General features: G+C 52.6%; 1 protein-coding gene across 3 annotated transcripts in view; it reads left to right on the plus strand.

The window, feature by feature from the left end:
- Positions 1-19,655, plus strand: part of SBK1 (SH3 domain binding kinase 1) — a 66,751-nt gene that overhangs the window by 42,961 nt on the left and 4,135 nt on the right. For all 3 annotated transcript variants that reach the window (XM_030925347.1, XM_030925348.1, XM_030925349.1), the window contains 2 exons: positions 17,323-17,555; positions 18,965-19,167. In XM_030925347.1, the coding sequence (XP_030781207.1) occupies positions 17,323-17,555; positions 18,965-19,167 (436 nt within the window). The remainder of the gene's footprint in view (positions 1-17,322; positions 17,556-18,964; positions 19,168-19,655) is intronic.

The raw sequence follows: 19,655 nt of genomic DNA on the forward strand, positions 1-19,655 counted from the left end.
ACAAGAGTTCACAGCCCCGGGAACCCCAGGCTGCCCCTGGTGGGGAGGGCAGTGAGGAAGAATGTCCAAGTGTCTGCAGCTTGATCTCGGGAAAGTCTGAACTCTTCCTCCCAGGCTCCCCATGTGGGAAGTGGAGGAGCAGGGTCAGGTGGTCCCTACAGTGCCTTCTGGCTCCAGTGGATTCAGGGGTGAGATTCAGCAGAGCCAAATGGCCTCCATCTACAGAACAGAAAATGAAGGCACAGTGAGTGGAAGGCCTTCCCCAGGCTCACTTGCAGAGTCAGTGACAGATCCAAGGTCCAGGCCCCTCTGACCAGCAACTTCTTACTGACACCCACTTTGTGCCCCATCCTGTTAAATGAGCATTCTCAGCCCCATTCTACTGGTGGGCAAACTGAGGCTTAGGCAGGTGGCACAAACTGCCCAAGGTCACACAGCTAAGAAGGGATGGAGCCAGGATTTATACCCCGAAGGAAAGACAAGGAGGGGATTTGAGAATATTCTCCTCCTTCTCCTTGTGAGCCAAAATAGAATGCTTGCTGGCGTCTGTATTTGTGTTGAGGACCAAGGGGAGGAAGAGGCCTTATCTAGAGGCTTGTGGGCTCCCGGGAGCCATATCCCTGCTGTTGTGTGTAGAAGTATGCATGTGCTACATGGGACATTTTTCAGGGGAGAAGGTCCTGAGCCTCATGGTGCTCCGTGAAAGCAGAACTACCAGCTTAGCTCATAGTCTCTCCAGTTGGAAAACTGGAGAGAAGGAGGGGCTGGCCAGGGCTCCCTGGGACCAACAGCAGAGGCTGAAATTTTTCCAAGCACCTCACTAGCCTGGCTTGGTACCCCCCACCCTCTGGCAGTGAATAGGAGAGTCCACAAGTGAACAGATTTCTGCACTGGAGTAAACAAAGGCGAAGGTCGGGGACATCCTTCAGGGAAGGTGTTATAAGGCAGAGAGCCAGGCTGGTGCACCCACCTCAGGACATAGAGGGAGGCCTCCGCTTTGGGTAGGGTGTGAAGGGGGCTCCCAGATTCCTCCCCACCTTCCTGAGCACAGACTGGCCTGCTGTGGGAATTCAGGGGACAGTTGTTCTCTGACCCTTCTCTGGGGGTGCCAGGCAGGTAGGCAGGCAGGTGCAACCCCTCCCTGGCACTTTCCTCTGGCACTGTCTGATCTCCTGGTTCTTTTTACTCCCCAGACCCAACTGGATTGTACCTGGTAGGAATTTTCATGCCTACCCTACCCCTTTTCACCTAGTTCCTGCCATTCTCCTCAGAGGTTCATTCATTCATTCAACAAATATTTACTAAGTGCCTTCTATACTCCAGGCACATGTTAGCAGCTGGAGGATACAGCAGTGAACAAGACCAGACAGTGAACAAGACCAGACAGCAGTGAACAAGACCAGACCTGCCCTCCAGCTGCTTAAGTTCTAGTGAGGAAAAGAGACAGTCATAATAGATGTCAGAAGTTGGTACGTTATATAATACAAGAGAAAGTGATACGTACTACCAGGAAAAAAATAGAGCAGGGGATGGGGGGTCAGGAGTGCAGTAGGGTAACCCTGGTTGAGAAGGTGTCATTTGAACAGAACTTGTAGGAAATGAGCCGTGCTGTGGACATCTAGGGGAAGATCTGTCCAGGCAGAGGGTCTTGCCCCAGACAGGGGGCTGGCATGTTCAGGGAACAGTAGGGGGACCAGCGTATTGAGCAGAGGGAGGGAGAAGATGGGGAGGAGATGGGCCAAAGAGTAAATGGAGGGCCATGGTAAGGGCTTTGGAACACAATGAGAGCCAGTAGAGGCTGCTGAGCCTGGGAGTAAGGGGATGCTCCCTGGCAGCTGTGTTGAGAGGGCTTGGAGGCAGGGACCAGTTAGTAGGTTGCTGTGGTAGCTGAGAAGTGACTGATAATGGCTCAGAGAGGTGGGAGTGAGTGGAGAGTGACCAGGTTGCGTGCTGAGGTGGCTAAGCACCTTGCTAATGTCTAGTGTTGATTCTAGAGTTATTTTATGCAAATACAAATGAGAAACCTGTTCTTACTTCTCACCATTTCTTTTTTTTTTTTTTTTTTTTTTTGAGACAGGGTCTTGCTCTGTTACCCAGACTGGAGTGCAGTGGTGCAATCATAGCTCACTGCAGCCTCGAATTCCTGGGTTCGAGAAATCCTCCCATTCAGTCTCCTGAGTAGCTGGAACTACAAGCACATGCCACCACTCCTGCCTACTTTTCAAAAAAAGTTTTGTAGAGATGGGATTTCACCATGTTGCCCAGGCTGGGCTCAAACTCCTGGGCTCAAGTGATCCTCCCTTGTTGGCCTCCTAAAGTGCTGGGATGATAGGCATGAGCTACCACACCCACGATTTTCCCCCATCGCAAGGTGGCATATTAACTACCTGGGACTGTCTGGCCATGTCCCAAAGTGACACTGAGGCCCAGAGAGGGTGAGGGAGCTAGTGACAGCTGCTGTGTTTCACCAAGAAGCAGCCCCTTCCTACTTGGCTGGGAGAGGTTCAGTGCCACAGCTCTGTGGGGTGGGATGGGGGGGTGTTGGGCACTCTCCAGAAATTCCAAACACACTCACCCTTTAACCTAGCAAGGCTGTTTCTAGACTTTATCATACGGATTCACCTGCACGTGGCAAAATGACTTCTGTACAAGGCTACTCATTGTTTATAGTAATAGCAAAAGGTTAGTCACGACCCAAGTGTCTGTCATTCAGAGTTTGGTTAAATGAATGGCAGTACATCCATATATGCCTTTCAAGCCCTGGGGGCGTGGGTTCCAGTTCTGCGGCAGTTCCTCCGTGCCTGGCTCCCTGTCCTCCTGGAACCTCCCCCAGCCTCGCACTTAATGCTGGACAGGCCTGGGTGCTGTCCACGCCTGCGGTGCTGAAGACAGTGCAGCTGGAGAGAGGCTGGTGCTGCGAACCAGAGACTGAGAATAGAGAAGGGGAGACAGAGCAGGGGGACGTTCAGGGTTCAGTCTCTGGCTCTGCCACTGAGCAGCTGAGTGACTTTGGGCAAGTTGCTTAACCCCTCTGATCCTCAGTGTCCTTATCTGTAAAATGGGGCTGCCATGAAGATTGATTGACAGCAGCAATATAAATCCTCAGCACACTGATAAAATAAATGGTAATCTTTTTTTCTTGAGATGGAGTCTCACTCTGTTACCCAGGCTGGGGTGCAGTGGCACCATCCCGGCTCACTACAATCTCCACCTCCCGGGTTCAAGTGATCCTCCCACCTCAGCCTCCCGAGTAGCTGGGATTATAGCCATGCGCCGCCACACCCAGCTGATGTTTGTATTTTTGGTAGAGATGACTTTTCACCATGCTGGCCAGGCTGGTCTCGAACTCCTGACCTCAAGTGATCCACCCGCCTTGGCCTCCCAAAGTGCTGGGATTTCAGGTGTGAGCCACCACGTCCAGCCAATAAATGGTAAAGTTTACTCTGTCATTTCAGAGACAGTGAAGCATAGTGATTAAGCTTTTGGACACTGGAGTGATGGTTCCTGGATTTGAATCTTGGCTCTGCCACCTATTGGATGTATGATCTTGAACAAGTGACATGACCACTCTGTGCCTCAGTTTCCACATCTGTCTATCGGGGTTAATAATAGTCTCTGTGTCATAGGACATTGTGGGGATTAGGTGAGTTCATTTACATGAGGCACTTGGTACATGACAGGGGTTCCCTGAGTGTCAACTATTTATCATCACTTTCCTCCCTGTTGGCATCATCAACCTATTCTAGCACCCCCAGCCTCTCTGTTCACAGCGGCCGCTGTTACTCACAGCCACCCCCATCTGTACTGCACTGTGCTGGGGCTGGGGCTGGGGCTGGGGCTGGGGCTGTTGGAGGGAGACAGCACCTTGCCCTGCGATGCCCTGACTTCTAGCCCAGCCCTGCCCACTGACTTCCTATGTAACTTTCGGCAAATCGCTGTTCCTCTCTGGCCATGAGTCTCTGTGCCTGTGAAATGGGACTGATGATACTTTGCGCAGGCCCTTGGGAAAATAGCTATGTGCCTACAGGGTCACATTCAGGAAAGCCAAGATATAAAAAGTTACAATTTCCCAAACACGTAGAGAATTATTCACCCAGCATTTGTCACACCCTGGCTAAGTGCTGGGAATAGTGAGATGATGAAGGCATAGGGCTTGCTTTCAAGGAGCTCCTGGGTTTCTTGCTGGGTTGCTAATCCCCTTCAAGGCCTATTCAGGCGCCACCTCCTGATTTAGGAAGCCACCCTGATCCCCATTGCCAGGGCTCTGCTTGGAAATGTTGGAGCCCTGACCATTGCCCTAGCCTCATGGTTATGTGTGTCCATATTTTACCTGCCTCTCTGATTTGTGGGCTCATTCCCACTTGTCTGTTGCATTGCTCTAACATCGGCACCCCATGCCAACACCCCGCACAGTGCCTGAGCCCGAATAGCTTGCAAGTTACATAAACTCAACTCAAACTAGCTGAATTAAGCCAAGAAGGAAGTATATTGATTCATGAAACAAATGTTCAAGAGTATAATTGGCTTTAGGCATGCTTGGCCCCAGAACTCAAAGTCATCGGAAATCTCTCCACCTTTCTCTCCTCTCTGCTTATATCTTCGTTGCTTTATTCTCAAGCGGGCTCTCCCCTTCCCCCATGATGGAAAAGCCAACCCACAGAAGTAGCACAGCTGTGTCCTGCAGCTTTGCAGTCCAGGGTGAGAGGGTCCCTCTTTCCTGATGGCTGCACCAACAGTACTAGGGCTAGATCTCGGTGGGTCACCTTTGGTCACTTGTTCATCTCTGAACAAGTCACAGTGACCTGGCAGATGGGATCGATCTGCTGATTGGTCAGGCCCTCCCTGCAAAACCATGCAGGAAACATCCCTTCTAAACTTCATGGGCAGAGAGAGGGCCATTACTGCAAGGAAGGGAAACTGATGTGGAACAGAAAACACCACATGCCCATTCAAGAATCCACTGAAAATATGTAAGCAAGGCAAGGATTGGGTCAAATCTGGTTTTAAGACAGTTTATCTGACTGTGTATATAAGAAAGATCAGGGCTGGGCATGGTGGCTCACGCCTGTAATCCCAGCACTTTGGGAGGCTGAGGTGGGTGGATAACTTGAGGTCAGGAGTTCAAGACCAACCTGGCCAATGTGGTGAAACATGTTGAAACATGGTCTCTACTAAAATACAAAAATTAGCCAGGCGTGGTGGTGGGCACCTGTAATCCCAGCTACTCGGGAGGCTGAGGCAGGAGAATCGCTTGAACCCAGGAAGCAGAGGTTGCAGTAAACCAAGATTGCACCACTGCACTCCAGCCTAGACAACACAGCAAGACTCTGAAAAGAGAGAGAGAGAGAGAGAAGAGAGAGATTGGGGCCAAGTGCGGTAGCTCACGCCTGTAATCCCAGCACTTTGGGAGGCCGAGGCAGGCAGAAGTTTGAGACCAGCCTGACCAACATGGTGAAACCCTGTCTTTACTGAAAATACAAAATTAGCCGGGTGTGGTAGCACACACCTGTAATCCCAGCTACTTGAGAAGCTGAGACACAAGAAGCACTTGAACCTGGGAAGTAGAGGTTGCAGTGAGCTGAGATGTGCCATTGCATTCCAGCCTGGGCAACAAGAGCAAAACTCCATCTCCAAAAAAAGAAAAGAAAGAAAGAAAGATCTGGCGGGGAGAAACTTAGAGGCAGGTGAGGGGTCATATGGAAGTGCAGAGAGTGGGCTCGGTTCTGCAGGCTAAGGGAATTCAGCTCTGGCCCCCTTGCCTTACAGAGAAGCAAAGTGAAGCAGGTGAGAGAGGTCAGAGGTGCTCAGGGCCTGAAGTTCCACCATATGGCTGCTTTCTTCACAGGGGCTTTTAATAATAACACTAACCTAGAAGTGAGGTGACCCACCCAAGAACAGTCCTCCTGTCCATGCCTTCCTTCCAGGCCAGCATCTTGTTAAGGATACCCTTGGAGTCTGTCCATGCAAGGGGCACAGCACAAGTCCAGCAGCCTGAGGGAGAGGACCTGGGCATAGGGACAGAGAATCTCTTGGGAACCCAGTGTGAGAGTCAGAAAGACCTGTGTGGCATCGCTTGGTGCAGTCTCGACCCCCGACGGAGTCCCCAGCAGATGAGCATCCAGCCTCGCTTCTCCACTCCCAGTGAGCAGAGCGCACTTCCTTCCTGCGTCTTCTTACTATGAGTCGATGTCTGCCTGGGTCAGCCTTTGGAGCCTTGCAGAACACAGTGTATGTGAGCATGGGATCTGAAGCCCAAAAGCCTGAGTTCAAATCCCAGCACTACTAATCATGAGCTCTTAGGCAAGTTACTCAGCCCATCCGCACCTTAGTATAACAGAATACCCCAGACAGGGCAATTCATAATGAATGGAAATTTATTTCTTATGGCTCTGGAGGCTGGGAAGTCCAAGATCAAGGCACCAGCATCTGGTGAGGGCCTTCTTGCCACATCATCCCACAGCAAAAGGGAAAGATAGAGAGAGAGGAAGGGAGGGATCAACCAAAAGGAGGCCAGACATCCGTTTATAGGGAACCCACTCCTGCCATAACAGCATTAATTCATTAATAAGGACAGAGCCCTCATGGTCTAATCACCTCTGAAAGCACCCACCTCAAGCCCAGCGCAGTGGCTCATGTCTAATCCCAGCACTTTGGGAGACTGAGGCAGGCAGATCATGAGGTCAGCAGTTCGAGACCAACCTGGTGAAAACCCATGTCTACTAAAAATACAAAAATTAGCCAGGCATGGTGGCTCATGCCTGTAGTCCCAGCTACTCAGGAGGCTGAGGCAGGAGAATTGCTTCAACCTGGGAGACGGAGGTTGCAGTGAGCCGAGATCGTGCCACTGCACTCGAACCTGGGCAACGGATGAGACTCAGTCAAGAAAAAGAAAGAGAGAGAGAGAGAGAGAGAGAGAGAGAGAGAGAGAGGGAGGGAGGGAGGGAGGGAGGGAGGGAGGAGGAAGAAAGAAGGAAGGAAAGATGGAAGGAAGGAAATAAATAAATTTCAAGATGAGTTTTGGAGGGGACATTCAAACCATAGCAGTATCTCTTCCTGTAAAATGAGGATAGTGACAGTAGTATCCACCTCCCAGGGTTGCTGGGCTTATTATGTAGTAGATTTAATCCACAGTGGTTAGCACAGTGCCCAGCATATAGTAAATGCTCAAGCAATATTTGCTAGCATAATTATTCTCCCACAGAGCAGGATAGGAACAGGCCCTCCTCTCTTTACAGGCCAGTCACTCTCCACCCACTTCTGTAACTGGTTCCTTGTCACTCGGTGCCCAGTGTTGTCACCGTCCTGGTTAACTTCCTCTGGCCACATTCCAGGCAGTTGAACATGCTAAGGTTCAAATCTAATCTCTCTGGTTTGTTTGTTTTGAGACGGAGTCTCGCTCTGTCACCCAGGCTGGAGTGCAGTGGCACCATCTCGGCTCACTGCAACCTCCGCCTCCCGAGTTCAAGCGATTCTCCTGTCTCAGCCCTCTAAGTATCTGGGATTACAGGTGCCCACCACCACGCCTGGCTAATTTTTGTATTTTTAGTAGAGATGGGGTTTCACCATGTTGTCCAGGCTCGTCTCAAACTCCTCACCTGAAGTGATCTGCCTGCCTCAGCTTCCCAAAGTGCTGGGATTACAAGTATGAGCCACCATGCCTGGCCTTTTTTTTTTTTTTTTTTTTTTCCAAGACAAGGTCTCACTCTGTTGAGACCTCCCAGGCTTAAGTGATCCTTTCACCTCAGCCTCCCAAGTATCTGGGACTACAGGTGTGTGCCACCATACCTAGCTAATTTTTTTGTTTCTTTGTAGATAGAGATGGAAGTCTTGCTATGTTACCCAGATGGTCTTGAACTCCTGGGTTCAAGCAATCCAGCTGCCTTGGCCTCCCAATCCAAATGCTGGGATTACAGGCACAAGCTATCATGCCTGGCATCTTTGGGATGGGTGTGTGTGTGTGTGTGTGTGTTTTGTTTTGTTTTGTTTTTAATTGATAGAGATGGGGTCATCACTCTGTTGTCCAGGCTGGAATACAGTGGTGTGACCATGTCTCACTGCAGCCTCGAACTCCTGACCTCAAGCAATCCTCCCACTTCGGCCTCCCAAAGTGGTGGGACTACAGGTGCCATCACTCGCAGCCCCAGATCTGAGCTCTTCTGCTTACTTGCTGCATAACCCTCGAACTGGGGTAGTGCCAGCTGCTGTAACAAACAAGCCCCCAGATCCCAGCAGCCGAACATGATCGAGGTTTCCCAGTGACTCCCACAACAATGCAGATGGGCAATCCTCCACAGCAGGAGGCTTTCCACACAGTGACCTGGGGACCCAGGTGCCTCCTGTCTTGTGGCTCCATCATCTTCTGAGGTTTTGGAGTCCTCTGCATCAAACCACCGGGGAAGAAGAGAGCACAGATAAGCCTTCCCTGAGCCTTTGAAGCCCCAGGCTTACAGCGACACACATACCACTTCTGTGCACACTCCTGTGGCGAGCCAGTCACATGGCCGGCCTGGATGCAAGGGAGGCCGAGAAACGTGGTTCCCTGCTGGATGGCCGCTCTCCAGCCCAACTTTGTAGTATAGGAAAGGACACACACACTGCTGAGGGACAGTTGACTGTCTGTGTCATAACTATGGGCAAATCATCCACCTCTTGGGCCTCTTTTGTTGTCTGTTAAATAGAAGGCATCACTCTGTTGTGGTGACGACTGCACAGCCCTGTGCGTTTACTCAAACCATTCAATTGTTCACTCCATGGGCGAGTTAGGTGGTATATAAGTTATACCTCAATTAAGCTGTTTTTTCAAAATAAGAATTCAGGCTGGACATGGTGGCGCACATCTGTGGTCCTAGCTACTCAGGAGGCTGACGCAGGAGGATCATTTGAACCCCAGGGATTCAAGACCAGCCTGGACAAAATGGGGAAACCTCACCTCAAGCAAATGCAAATGCTTTAAAAAACAAAATTAACAGAAAGCACTCCCCCCTTCTCAGGGGTTTTTCGAGGACTCAGTGAATGAAATTTTTCCAAGTTGGCCACACCATGTAGGTCTGTGTGTACGTGTGTGTGTGTGTGCGTGTGTGCATGTGTGTCTGTGTGGATGCTTGTGCATCCATGCGTGTGTGTTGGGGGGAGAGCAACAAGGACTCCAAAGTAGGCCTGAGCCAGACGATGAGTTGGGTGTCGTTTCATAAGGTGGTGCCAGCACTTGCCGACCGCCAGCAGGAAGTGGTGGGCGGTTCAGTCTTGCTTCTTGCTTGGGAAACCCTCCCCCACCACAGTGGCCCTCCCAGCATGTGGCAGAGCCATGACTACTGCCATGAAGTCGGGGGGGACCCCCACCCACCCTGGGCAACACAGATGGCAGATGGAGGCCTCCCTTGGGGCCAGTGAGGACACACCCTTGAGGCGTGAGGTGTGTGCGCCTTTCCTCCACCCTCTTGAGTGTGGGTGGATGTGGCGCTGACTGCCTGGCATGAACAGAGGTCAGAGAGGCCTCCGCTGCCTGGTGCTGGCAAGTTCATAGCCATCACATCCACAGCTGCTCCTGCAAGTGGAGGCAGGGATGACCAATGATGAAATACTTTGAGGGTTGAGTTCCCACTGAAACTCAGCCCTCTTCTGGGCCTCAGTTTCCCCACCTGGCTGGGGAATCTGGGTGCGATGTTCCCAACATCCTGCCTTGGGAAAGTACTGGAGTGAAAGGTACCAGCTTTGGAACCAATACCAATGCTAGCTGTGTGACCTTGGGCAAGTTATATAGTCTGTGTGCCTGTTTCCTCGTCTCAAAAGCCGGTGCCGCAGCTCACACCTGTAATCCCAGCACTTTGAGAGGCCAAGGCGGGAGGATTGCTTGAGGCCAAGAATTGGAGACCAGCCAGGGCAGCATAGTGAGACCCTGTCTCTATTTTTTTTTTTTTTTTTTTTTTTTTTTTTGGAGACGGAGTCTCACTCTGTCGCCCAGGCTGGAATGCAGTGGTGTGATCTCCACTCACTGCAAGCTCCGCTGCCTCCCGGGTTCACGCCATTCTCCTGCCTCAGCCTCCCGAGAAGCTGGGACTACAGGCACCTGCCACCACACCTGGCTAATTTTTTTTTTTTTTTTTTTGTATTTTTAGTAGAGACAGGGTTTCACCGTGTTTGCCAGGATGGTCTCGATCTCCTGACCTCGTGATCCACCTGCCTCGGCCTCCCAAAGTGCTGGGATTACAGGCGTGAGCCACGGCGCCCAGCCTTTTTTTTTTTTTTTTTTTAAGTGGAGCTAACAATAATGCCTACCTCATATTTGTGAGGATTAAGTGCATTAGTCCTGAGAACGGCCAGGCAGGTGGTAAGTCCTCTGTGATGTTGGTGCCATTATTATTGTTGTTGTTATTTTATTTCTTCATTGTAGGGATGGGGAAGCAGAGGCCCAGAGCAGTGGTGTGACTTGCTCAAGGTCACCCAGCAAAAAAGTGGCGCACATTAGGATCAAGGCCAAGCCTCAAGGTCCATTGCTCCCCCTGTGCCTCTGAAGCCACGTGCGTTGGAACTGGGTCAGAGGCAGCATGTACCTGGCGGATGACGCAGAGGCAGGGATGGGCTCGTGGATTAATTCCTTGTCTCCTGCTGACACCTTGCGGAGAAAAGGCCTGAAGGGAGAGGGAGGTGTGGAAGGAAAAGAAGGAGGGAGGGGACAGTAAGGGGACCCCCAAAGCTGAGCCCTATGACCCAGGAAAGGGATGCAGGAGAGGGGTGAACCTGATCCAGCCCCTGCCCCTGGGGAGCTCTTGGATTGTTGGTGGAGCAGACGGGGACACAGCTGAGGTATTCAACAGGGGCCCTGAGAGAGGGACGGGCAGCCCCTGTGAATCTTGCGGTTCAGCAGAGGCAGGAGTCAGCACGTGTGAGGGCAGCAGGGAAGTTTTCCTGAGGAGTGAGACCTGGGGATGAGGAGGCACGGCAGGGAGGTGGAACAGGCAGGAGAGACTGTTCAGGAATCAAGAAGATAGGATAGAGGACACTAAAGCCTTAGAGAGGCCAGGGGCGGTGGCTTGGCAGGAGCATTGCTTGAGGCTAGGAGTTTAAAAGCAGCCTGGGCAACATAGCGAGACCCCATCTAAACACAAAAAATAAAAAATTAGCTGTGCACCATGACGCATACCTGCAGTCCTAGCTACTCACAAGGCTGAGCTGGGAGAACTCCTTGAGCCCAGGAGTTCAAGGCTACAGTGAGCCATGATCTGCACTCCAGCCTGGGCAACAGAGCAAGATCCTGTTTCAAAAAAAAAAAAATTAAAGTAAATAAGTTCATTAAATAAAGCCATAGAGAGTCAGTGTGGGGTAGTGGTCAGAGCATGGGCTGAACCTGACAGTTGGGGGGCACACGTGGGGCCCAAACTGAGCCCACTGGGCTGTGTTCCTGATCCAGCCCAGCCCTTCCCAGGGCAACTCTGAGGCAGACACCCCAGAGGGCAGAGATGAGCCAAGCATCCTGTCCCTGGGTGTGGGAGGGAAGGAGAGCTTGTAGCCACTGGTGGCCACCAATTAAGCTCCCAGGGGACACAGAACAGCCTGAGGTAGCCTTGCAGGGCCAAAGCCCAAGGCGGGAGGATTGCACACGTGTGGACGCGTGTGCTGTACGCACGTGGACCGCCCACCTCAGCAGCCCTTGGGGACTCCACAAGCATCAGGAAAAGTAGGTCAGGGGAGCAGCCCAGCGTCTCCCTGGTGGGTGTGGGGAGGAGTTTGAGGCAAAGAGGGCTGCGTGCTCATCAGAGCCCCTGGGGGACAGCCCCACAGTCCACACAGAAAGGGCCCAAGGACGCGCTGGCCCTGGGGAGGCCTGCACAGAAGCAGCCTTGCCTCACCCTGCTGGTGTTGCAGTGGTCGCCTCAGTTTTCTAACTCGGAAGCCTCATCACCCAGGTGGTGGGTGGACATTTCACAGGGGTTGGAAGAGGAGATTTTTTCCAAGCCTGAGACCAGGGAAAGACGATCACGTGGAGATGTCGCCCCATGTAAGCCCAGTTGGTGGCTATGGGAAAGACCCAGTGCTGTCCAGCCCAGAGCTGGGACTGTGTGGAGACATGGTGGCAAGTGGCATGTCTGCGTTTGGGTGAGCACACTAGGGTAGAGAAGAAAGGCATGCGGGACTGGGTTCTCTGGGCCTGGCACCGTTCCTACCTCTGGTGGAGGGGACTGTGGAATGGGTGAGGCCAGGGCACATGTTTAGGTGGAAATGAGCTAGGAAAGAAAAGACAGTTGCTAGATAGGAAGGTCCTGTTGGAACAGGGGTGAGGAGGCCGGGTACAGTGGCTCCGGCTTGTAATCCCAGCACTTTAGGAGGCCAAGGCAGAAGAATTGCTTGAGCCCAGGAGTTCAAGACCAGCCTGGGCAACATAGTGAGACCCCATCTCTACAAAAAATAAAATGTGGGCCAGGCGCAGTGGCTCACGCCTGTAATCCCAGCACTTTGGGAGGCCGAGGCAGGCTGATCACCTGAGGTCGGGAGTTTGAGACCAGCCTGACCAACATGGAGAAACCCCATCTCTACTAAAAATACAAAAATTAGCTGGGCGTGGTGGCGCATGCCTGTAATCACAGCTACTCAAGAGGCTGAGGCAGGAGAATTGCTTGAACCCGGAAGGCGGAGGTTGCGGTGAGCCGAGATTGCACCAGGCAACAAGAACAAAACTCTGTCTCAAAATAAAATAAAATAAATATGAAAAACATTATCTGGGCTTTGTGGCACATGCCTTTGGCCCCACTTACTCAAGAGGCTGAGGTGGGAGGATTGCTTGAACCCAGGAGCTGGAGGCTTCAGTGAGCCATGGGGGCACTACTGCACTCCAGCCTGGGCAACAGAGCGAGACCCTGTTTTTAAAAAGTTACATTAAATTTAAAAAACAATGGGGGCCGGGTGCGGTGGCTCAAGCCTGTAATCCCAGCACTTTGGGAGGCCGAGACGGGCGGATCACGAGGTCAGGAGATCGAGACCATCCTGGCTAACACGGTGAAACCCCGTCTCTACTAAAAATACAAAAACTAGCCGGGCGAAGTGGCGGGCGCCTGTAGTCCCAGCTACTCGGGAGGCTGAGGCAGGAGAATGGCGTAAACCCGGGAGGCGGAGCTTGCAGTGAGCTGAGATCCGGACACTGCACTCCAGCCTGGGCGACAGAGCGAGACTCCGTCTCAAAAAAAAAAAAAAAAAAAAAAAAAAAAAAAAAAAAAAAAAAAAAAAAACAATGGGAAGCTGGATGCGGTGGCTCACACCTGTAATCCCAGCACTTTGGAGGATTGCTTGAGGTCAGGAGTTCAAGACTAGCCTGGGCAACATGGTGAAACCCCATCTCTACAAAAAAACCCCACAAAAATTAGCCAGGTGTGGTGGCGCACACCTTGTGGTCACAGCTACTCAGGAGGCTGAGATGGGAAGATTGCCAGAGTCCGGGATGCAGAAGTTGCAGTGAACTGAGATCACGCCACTGCCCTCCAGCCTGGGTGACAGAGCAAGACCCTGTCTTAAAAAAAAATACTGACGGAGATGAGCTGGTTCATGAATGGAGGGAGGCAGGAGGCTGGGGAGACAGGGATGGGAGCAGGCTGCAGGGCGGGGAGGGGAAGGCTCCTTCCTCCCCAGCCAGCTGAGAGGACGGTGCAGATGGAGCTCCGTTTGGGGCTGGGTGGGAGGCCAGGAAGTTCTCTCCTGATGTTCCTCCTCTCCGTGTGAAGTGGGAGGCTGGGTCGTGCCGAGAGTGAAGGGGAAGGCAGAGGAGGAGGAGAGGCTTGGGCCCTGGAAGGGAGCTGCCGGGCCAGGCGAGGATGCAGGGCTCGTGGAGTGCTCACCCCCTCCCAGCCTCCAGCCGTCCCCGCCCACCCTTGCTCAGCCTGAGAGAAAGCCGGTGATGAGGAGAACAACACAGTAACCCTGGGAACCTATGGAGCACTTACTGCATGCCACGTGCCAGGGCTTCACGCCTGTTAACTTATTTAACCCTTGCAAGAACGCATTGCGAGAAGGCACTGTTATTATTATTATTACTATTATTATTATTATATTTAGATAGGGTCTCACTCTGTCATCCCCGCTGGAGTGCAGTGATCATAGCTCACTGCAGCCTTGAATTCCTGGGTTCAAGCGATTCTCCTGCGTCAGCCTCCTGAGTAGCTGGGACCACAGGTGTGCACCACCACACCCAGCTAACTTTTTTTTTTTTAATTTTTGTGGAGACAGAGTCTTGCTCAGGCCGGTCTCACACTCCTGGCCTCAAGCAATCCTCTCGCCTTGGACTCCCAGAGTGCTGGGATCACAGACGTGAGCTACCTTGCCTGGCCCAATGCACTATTATTATATCCTTTGTATAGATGAGGAAACTGAGGCACAGAGAAAGGAAGTAACTTGCCCAAGGACATTCAGCTAGCAAGTGACAGAGTTAGAACTCAGACCCAGGCTGTCTGGCTCTACATCTGTGCCTTCTCCCAGATGGAGCTGTGGTCCTCGTTCTTCAGGGTGCAGGGGTGCTTAGGGGCAGGCTAGGGACGCTGGAGTGACATGTCTGGGATCGCAGGGAGAAGGGGCCGGGTGCGGTGGCTCACGCCTGTAATCCCAGCACTTTGGGAGGCCGAAGCGGGTGGATCACCTGAGGTCAGGAGTTCGAGATCAGCCTGGCCAACATGGTGAAACCCTATCTCTAATACACATGCAAAAATTAGCCAGGCGTGGTGGCACACACCTGTAATCCCAGCTACTTGGGAGGCTAAGGTGGGAGAATCGCTTGAACCCAAGAGGCAGAGGTTGCAGTGAGCCAAGATCATGCCACTGCACTCCAGCCTGGGCAACAAGAGAGAAACTCCATCTCAAAAAAAAAAAAAAAAAAGAAAGAAAAAAAGGAAAAAGAGGGAGAAGGGAGTGCAGGGAGGGAGGCTGCACTGGGAAGCAGGTGCTCAGGGGCTGGAAGCTGGTGGCAGCTTCTAAAGGAGGCAGCCCTGGCCTCTCTTGCTGGTGCACACACAGACACATACTCATGTGTGCCTGCGCCTGGAAAAGGCTCATCCCCCCTAGTCAACCCCTCTCCATTTACAGATGAGAAATGAACGCCCAGAGTGGTTGCCTGGAAGACGGGCAGGGAGGGATGGGGTTTTAGAAAGGGGCAAAAGGAAACTTTGGGGTAATGGATGTGTTCATGGTCTCGACGGCGGGGATGTATACGTATGTCAGAATCATCACATTGTACACTTCAAACGTGTAGTTTTTTGAACACTAAATATACCTCAGTAAAACTAGAAAAATGACATGGGATAAGGGGAAATAAAGAAATGAAGGCCATGGACGGAGAGTTAGTTCACTGTCACCCACGTGACAAGTCAGGTCTCAGCCCAACGTGGTGGCTCACGCTGTAGTCCCAGCACTTTGGGAGGCTAAGGTGGAAGGATCGCTTGATCTCAGGAGTTTGAGACCAGCCTGGAAAACATAGCAAGACCCCATCTCTACAAAAAATTTAAACATTAGCCAGATGTGGTGGTGCATGCTTGCAGTCCCAGCTACTCAGGAGGCTGAGGCAGGAGGATCCCTTGAGCCCAGGAGTTCAAGGCTGTAGTGAGCTATGATCACCCTACTGCACTCCAGCCTGGGCAACAGAGCAAGACCCTGTCTCAATACAAATACAATTTTTTTTTTCTTTTTTGAGACAGAGTCTTGTTCTGTCTCCCAGAGTGGAGTGCAGTGGCGCAATCTCTGCTCACTATAGACTCCGCCTCCAAGGTTCAAGCAGTTCTCCTGCCTCAGCCTCCCAAGTAGCTGGGATACAGACGTGCACTACCATGCCCAGCTAATTTTCGTTAGCTGGGATTACAGGTGTGCACCACCATGCCAGCTAATTTTCATATTTTTAGTAAAGACAGAGGTCCGCCACATTGACCAGTCCAGTCTCGAACGCCTGACCTCTAGTGATCTGCCTGCCTTGGCCTCCCAAAGTGCTGGGATTATAGGTGTGAGCCACCACACCCAGCCTAAATACAATTTTTTAAAAAGTCAGGTCGGCCGGGCGCAGTGTTCATTAGTCAGGTGGTGAGGTCGTCTGCGGTGGGGGAGGCACTGCCAGGCTGTGCTGATGTGTGGCCATGTGTGTGGTGGGATGGTGTGGCCACATCTATACCATCCTGCCGGTTTGGCCTGAGACCACGTGGCCAAGATACGTGATGCTGCAATCATGGCCCTCAGACCTCTTCCCCACCTCCTACCTTATGGAGAGCCCATATCACTTTCCATCAAAATATACAACTGGTGTGATCACTGTGTCTACTGCCCTTCTCCCCCTAGGGTGTAAGCCCCATGGGGCAGGGAATCCTAGGTGTTCGTTCCATGCTGTGTACTCCGGGCTTTGGAGAGCCCTGGGGAACAGCAGGTGCTTCGTCAGTACTTGTGAATAAGCTGGGCATGGTGGCTGGTGCTGGTAATCCTAGTGCTTTGGGAGGCTGAGGTGGAAGGATCACTTGAGGCCAGGAGTTCTAGACCAGCCTGGGCAACATAGTGAGACCCCAACTCTACAAAAAAAAAATTAAAAATTAGTCAGGAGTAATAGGTGCAGCAAACTACCATGGCACACATTTACCTGTGTAACAAACCTGCACATCCTGCACATGTACCCCATACCTAAAAATTAAAAATTAAAATTAAATACATAAATGAAAATTAGCCAGGTGTGGTGGTGCATGCCTGTAGTCCAGTCTACTCAGGAGGCTGAGATAGGAGGATAGCTTAAGCCTGGGAGGTCGAGCTGCAGTGAGCTGTGATCGTGCCACTGCACTCCAGCCTGAGTGACAGAGCAAGACACTGTCTCAGAAATAAAAATAAAAACAAGCCGGGTGCAGTAGCTCATGTCTGTAATCCCAGCACTTTGGGAGGCCCAGGCAGAGGGATCACTTGAGGCCAGGATTTGGAGACCAGCCTGGGCCACACAGTGGGACCCCCCTCTACAATCCAAATAAACAAAACCAACGCTTGTGAATGGGAGTACCCTTGTGAACTCGGTATCTGGCTGTGTCTGTGTGACATAAACAGGGGCCTTGCCTGACACTGTGTGCGGGTGGCAGCATGAGGCAGAGGGGCTGGTGCCACCAAGCACAGGGTCGGGCAGTGACGGTCTTCAGGGAGCTGACTCAGGCTGGCCCCTGAGGCTTTGGGGAAGGCAATGCGACCAAGATGCTTGTCGCCCCCTTGTGGTTATCTTGGGCCTGGCATCCGAGCCCATCCTCAAGTTTTCTGGGTTCTGGGGAGGGCAGAGGGGCTGGAGGAGGGGACCCTTGCCTGATGTCACACTTCATGCTCACCACCCCCACCCAACAGGGAGAAGATGAGCATGGGCTGCCCAGAGCCTGAGCCGCCCCGCTCCCTGACCTGCTGTGGGCCAGGGGCTGCCCCTGGGCCTGGTGCTGGTGTGCCCCTTCTCACTGAAGACATGCAGGCCCTGACTCTCCGCACATTGGCTGCCAGCGACGTCACCAAGCACTACGAACTAGTCCGGGAGCTGGGCAAAGGCACCTATGGGAAGGTTGACCTGGTGGTCTACAAGGGCACAGGTGAGCAAGTGCAGCATGGCAGGACTGGGAGGTTGGGGTGGGGCAGGACTGGGAGGTTGGGGTGGGGCGGGGCTGGGAGGTCAGGATAGGGGGACATGACCTTATAGCTGGGCCGCGGCGCTCTGGTGCTTTGTGGAAGCAAGGAGGCAGGGTCAGGGGCCAGATGGAGAGGATGAGGCCTGAGGCAGCCCACGGGGGAGGAGACCGGGCAGATGGGGCAAGGGAGGAATCTGGGGCAGAGTGGCCAGGGTACAGGATGGGCTGCTCTGGGGCCATCTGGGTGCCTTTGAGACAGCCAAGGGGATGTGTCAGGAGCCTCTGGAGAGGGCAGGGCTGCCGGCTGTGTCTGGGTATCACCAGTGTCTCAGGGATGGCTGGCCCCAGGGAGGTGGACAGAGAGTGAGGGCAGTTCCTCAGGAGTAGGGTGCCACACTTAATGGGTGGTGGAAGGACCTGTGAGGTCAGTATGGCCATCGCCATCTCTGAGGTGAGGACAGGGAGACCTAGGCCATTTCAGCCACATATCTAATGCCCTGAAGCTACAGAGGCTGTGAACCAAAACGAGACCCCAGGAGTCATCTCCAGAGCCTTGTTGCTTAGTCACTGAGCTTCATACTTCTCCCACACTGTAGGTCACAGCCATGCCACCCAGTCAGCCAGGGGCTGGGGCTGTGTGAGCTCCCACAGCTGCACACGCCTGGGTCCAGGGGCTTTGTGCTGAGGGCAGCAGGAAGAGCACCTAAGCTTTGTTTGGAGTCACCTGAGCTTTGTTATTTGCTTACTGTGTGACCTTGGGCAAGTGACTTCACCTCTCTGTGCCTCAGAGTCCTTCTCTGTAAAATAGGGTAACATTAGTGCACAACTCATACAGTCATAATGAAGTGTGAGTTGTGAATGTGCAGTGCTGAAGGCAGGGCCTGTGATGTGTAAATGCTCCGTGGACACACATGTGTATACCACACAGCTATGTACCAGATGGGCACAGATGCTTGCCCAGGCACAGAGTTGTGGACATGTGCCTTGCAGTGTCTCATTTCTTATTCATTCATCCATTTAGCAAGACAGGAAGCTCATGGAGACCCATTCTAGCTGGGGTAGACTGGCAAGATAAATAAGCATATGGCTGGCAGGACAAAATGAGAGAAGTGGAGGGTGCCACAGGCCCCTCACCTCCTCGCCCCCTCCTCCTGGAGGGCTGCAGACTGGGTGTAGAAGGCCCAGGTTGACCCTGCCTGCATAGCTTTAGGCAAGTCCTTTCCTCTCACTGGGTCTGTTCCCATCCGTGAGATGAGGATAGTCATGCCTTCTGGGGACCCTATTGCACCTTGTTCCAGAGACAGGCATGGGTGCATCCAGCACAGAGGCACTGGGAGAGGGGGCTTCAACCCTGTTGCTGTTGCTCCCATCAGGCACAAAAATGGCACTGAAGTTTGTGAACAAGAGCAAAACCAAGCTGAAGAACTTCCTGCGGGAGGTGAGCATCACCAACAGCCTCTCCTCCAGCCCCTTCATCATCAAGGTCTTTGATGTGGTCTTTGAGACAGAGGACTGCTATGTCTTTGCCCAGGAGTACGCACCTGCTGGGGACCTGTTTGACATCATCCCTCCCCAGGTACTCGGGATGGTGGCATAGGGCAGGGAGAGGGTCTTCAGGGTCCCAGAGTGTGAGAGTGGGAGTGGAGTCAGACCATTCAATCAGCAAGTATTTACTGGGCACCTGCTGTATGTCAGTTACCATTCGGGGAGCTGGGGATGTGCAGTAAGGAAGACAAAAGTCCCTGTTCTAGTGGGAAACTGACACTCCACAGTGGGTCAGATAATAACAGATGGAAATGAGCGCCTGAAAGGGACAGTGACAATGATGGGATGAAGTCTTACTGCGCCCTCCCCTGGGGCTGCACAAGAGGAGAGGTGTCAGATCCACCTGGCAAGGAGCCCTCAGAGGAAGCGACCCTGGAGCCAGGAGGGTGGGGGAGGGTTCCAGGCACTAACTTTAAATCTGCTCTGCCGCTTGCTGGCTGAGTGAGGAGACCTTTGGAGTAGGTCCTCCTTCTTTGCTGAGCACCAACTACATGCCAGAATCTGGGGACAAAGATGCAC

This window comes from Rhinopithecus roxellana, chromosome 20 (genome assembly GCF_007565055.1).
Source record: "Rhinopithecus roxellana isolate Shanxi Qingling chromosome 20, ASM756505v1, whole genome shotgun sequence".
Classification (NCBI taxonomy): domain Eukaryota; kingdom Metazoa; phylum Chordata; class Mammalia; order Primates; family Cercopithecidae; genus Rhinopithecus; species Rhinopithecus roxellana.